At 44.7% G+C, this 4,105-nt stretch overlaps 1 protein-coding gene across 1 annotated transcript; it reads right to left on the reverse strand.

Moving 5' to 3' along the window:
* Positions 1–715: 715 nt before the first annotated feature.
* LOC147610414 (uncharacterized) lies at positions 716–2,841 on the reverse strand. The gene has a single exon (XM_086786483.1). The coding sequence runs from the start codon at positions 1,999–2,001 to the stop codon at positions 1,543–1,545; it is 459 nt and encodes a 152-aa protein (XP_086642609.1). The 5' UTR covers positions 2,002–2,841; the 3' UTR covers positions 716–1,542.
* Positions 2,842–4,105: the final 1,264 nt, after the last annotated feature.

The raw sequence follows: 4,105 nt of genomic DNA on the forward strand, positions 1-4,105 counted from the left end.
GTAGCACGACAAGACATGAATTTTGGGACTGAGTAGAGTCTGGAGGCTAAGTAGAGGAGCAGCAGGAGGAGTAAAAGCTGCTGCTTTGCTTGCTGGCTGCCATGACAGGGGGCTGAAATTGGCAACCCCCCCCCCTGGGGCCTGCACTGTGCAGGCTTTCAAGTGCAACCATTACCCAACAATATGTACTTGGGCATTTTTTTAAAATAAAAAAAGGGAAAAAAACCCAATTAATACTGCGCCTACTACAACCGTTTTAACCCTCACAGTTAGCGCATATATATATATATATATATATATTTTAAACGTAGATATTGGATAATCAACTGTAAGGATATCCCAAGATTATGTTTGAATAATATTATTACCAATAAAATTGTAGAAAATGGGCATTTCTTCTCGCAAAAATTTAACAGTGCATTCGGAAAAATACATGCAAAAACCGGGTTTAAAAAAACGCGCAGAAGCCGTTTATTCTATAGAGAATTGGGAAAAACACGGCCGTCATTTACTCGCGAAAAATTACCCTGCCCGTCCGAAAATACCTGAAAACGTTTAAAAACGCGTAGGTAAATTCTAAAATTGTATCACTTTTTGAACTTTGCGTTAACCATAAAACTCCCTAATTAATTCAAGTCATTCAAAGAGAGTATAATTAACAGTTTCAATTGCGAGTCCTTAATTTTTTATTTTTTTTATAAAGTACTCAGAATTCAGAAACCTCAATTTCTCCCAATTGCAAGCATCGAGGCCATGGAAACCCTTTCTCCAACAAATAATTGCAAGTAATCCCAAGGGACTTATGGTGCAACACAGAGGTCCTGAGTTCAATCCATGCCCACTCACTTCTGGTAGACTAAACACATTAAAAGAATTTACAAGCAAACATATAGAGAGAAAAGGGACTCATCAGTGAAGACCTCTTTCAAAGGCTACAAGATCGAGCCTAAGTTGTCTTTAGATATGGAACATAAATACAATTTTGTAGTTTGGAACCTTAGGATTTTGTAGCTTTAGAACCATAGGATTACAGATCACTAGAAAGAGTGGATACAGTCCTGGCACTGTACCTACATAATTTGAAGCACAAATTATCAGATGCTTGCCCCCCAGTGCAGTATTAATCTCTGCCCATGTCAATAAAACTGGTGGTCTCCAGCTTCAATATGACAAAGCCTCCAAATATACTTCATATGGACTAGGAGGATAGCCTCTTGCAGGCCTCTAAGTATATGATCACCAAACATAAACATTAGCATTGCCAAAACATCAATAGGCTCCTTGGCGATTCAATATGCGGTAGCCATCACATATTGTATTCATAGGAGTGCCAAATCACATACTAATTGAGAAAATAGCAGGTGCCGTTAGTCCATTAACAATTTCATAAGCTTGGGTTAATCCCATTTGATCAAGCACTCCATTGTGACGCCGGAATTAAAGCCATTAAAGCATGCGCAGAGTTGAGCTTGGCATGGCTATCAATGCCTGGGTTCAGGCCCAGCTTGAGAGCCTAATTGGCATTGGATATGAAGGTGGCATTCAATTATGCAAAGGGTTGGGGCCTGTGGGTACCAATCGCTTCTCCACGCCATACCTAGGATCTATATCGACCCGTGTGGGAGGGCTGCTGCTGCTGCTGCTGCTGCTGTTACACTGCGGTGTCGAAGCGGTGGCACAGCCCCTAGCTGCACCCCCGCCCCCGTCCAAGACATAGTTGTTGGAAGTGTGGCCGCCATCTGCATGATCTTCGACAAGCGACGAAGAATTAGAAGCTGCAGCAGCTGCCGCCGCCGCCGCCGCTGCATGGCGATGGCGATGGTGCGCCACATCTCCGTTGCTGCCCAACAACCGCCTTGCCCACCAAGCTGAGTGCGGTTCTGCACTCGTGTTCCCGACAGGTAGAACGCGAGTGGCATCCAAGTCGGATAATTGATTCATCAACAGCAACAGAATCGGAATGAGGACCTTCGGCGCAGGAACTACCTTTTTCTTAGTCATTAGAGATGGTAATTTCAGCACCCTTCCTTCTAATCCTCTGGCTAACTACAGGGAGGCCGGCTAAGATTATGAACACAAATTATGCTCTATTTGAAGAGCGGCTGGCAATGCTTGCGTGAGGAAGAAGACGAAAACACCTGCACCATGGGGATGTTTTGGAAAGTACGAATGTGCAGAAATCAGAAGGACGGGGGCATGGCAGAGGGAAAAGCGAAGAAAAGGAAGGCTCGGGAGCCCATGAAAGGAGGCAAAAGATTTACAAGGAAGGGGGAGAGAAGCTGGTCATGAGGGTTGTTGCTGCTACGAGAAAGCGAGGGGGTCCTGCTGCTGCGCCTGTAAAGAGAAAAGCTGGGCTGAGATAGCATATAGGAATAGTGGAGAGAAAGGAGGCAGCGTGCAAGCAAGCTGTGTGCGGGCAGCACTGCAGTAGAGTGAGGCTGGCCCAAAGTGGGACAAAGCAGGATGGAGCGTGAAGAAGAAGGAAAGGCTAAATAAGCTATGCCAACCTACTAGGTGTGTATGTATGTGTGTCACCATGACAAGCTCCACCCTGATCCCTACGGCCTACTAATCTCTCTCTCTCTCTCTCTCTAAACTTCTATAGAAATCTCTCTCTTTATACTCCTCTCCTTCTCTATCTAATGGTCTCTCTTTCTGCCTACTAATCTCTCTCTCTCTCTCTCTCTCTCTCTCTAAACTTCTATAGAAATCTCTCTCTTTATACTCCTCTCCTTCTCTATCTAATGGTCTCTCTTTCTCTCTCTTTATACTCCTCTCCTTCTCTATCTAATGGTCTCTCTTTCTCTCTCTACATGGGTCTTCCCCTTCTCTCTCTCTCTCTCTCTAAACTTCTTTATCTAATGGTCTCTCTTTCTCTCTCTCTCTCTCTCTCTAAACTTCTTTATCTAATGGTCTCTCTTTCTCTCTCTACATGGGTCTTCCCCTTCTCTCTCTCTCTCTCTAAACTTCTCACTTCCCCCCTCCCTCTCTCTCTCTCTCTCTCTCCAACTTCCCACACCCTAATATTTTGAAACCCTAGACTCTGTCTTTGTCCTGGCCGCCTGTTTTGTATTTTGTATGGTGAGGCATGTTAAAAGATTGTTTGGGTAACCGGTCTCTCTGCTGCTCCTTTAAATAATCTGTACTGCAGTTAATAATGTCTGAACTTTGAGAGATCATGCACCCTCAGTGAAGACACCTCCCTGAGAGGCCATGCCATACCGCCTGCCAACGAGATCGGCCTACGGAGCGGTTCGCTCAAAACATACAACAACAAGGTACACTACATTAAATGGGGGCTAGGCCACCGTTACCTTGGGCAGAGGGGAGGGGGAGAGTATGTGTGTGCGTGTGTGTGTGGAGCGTCCCCCTTAGCCTTGTATCAAGCTACATATTGAATGTTTATGTGGGCAGCCAAGTTACGCTTGCTGCAGCTTTGTCCGTTATCTTGCGGCGACGTGTGTTACCACAACTGTTTCGGGCTTAATGATTGTCCGCCACCCCACATCTCCTTCTTACTGGACATCAAATCTGTCCAATTTCTTGGGCTTGCAGCACCCCAATGGCCTTTAACTCTCCTCAAATAATAATAATATATGATACTGTTTGATCGATCACTTTCTTCCTAGCTTGGATAAAAGCCAATGCTGCTGATCTTTGATTCATTCAACACACACACACACCACCAACCCCCTTCAACCTCAAGCACGTATTTTTGCAGCAACCTGTCCTCTCTTCCTTTTGATTGTTACCAAATCGTCCCCGTGGAAATTGTGAACGACACGCTCGTGATCAAAGAGAAAAAGAAACGCTTTTGTAGATTGTATGCAACATAGTCTATCGTCTTCATGAATGCGGTTGTCCTTTTGTGAGAGTGTGTGTGTGTGTGTGAGAGAGAGAGAGAGAGAGTGTGTGTGTGTGTGAGAGAGAGAGAGAGAGAGAGAGAGAGAGAGAGATGATGATGATGATGGTGGTGGTGGGGGTTGCGTGACTTGGTTCACTGTGGCCACACCCATCGCTCCTCCACAACAATAATTATCGTCATAACAACCTTGCTTATATAAAATATCATTCTTCCATTGTCTTACAATAATTATCGTCATAA

Source organism: Cibotium barometz, chromosome 49 (assembly GCF_041138505.1).
Source record: "Cibotium barometz isolate CiBa-2024 chromosome 49, ASM4113850v1, whole genome shotgun sequence".
Taxonomy (NCBI): Eukaryota; Viridiplantae; Streptophyta; class Polypodiopsida; order Cyatheales; family Cibotiaceae; genus Cibotium; species Cibotium barometz.

Bases quoted from the DNA above. Each gene is read 5' to 3' on its own strand.
- LOC147610414 (XM_086786483.1), bottom strand. From the start codon at position 2,001: ATGACTAAGAAAAAGGTAGTTCCTGCGCCGAAGGTCCTCATTCCGATT.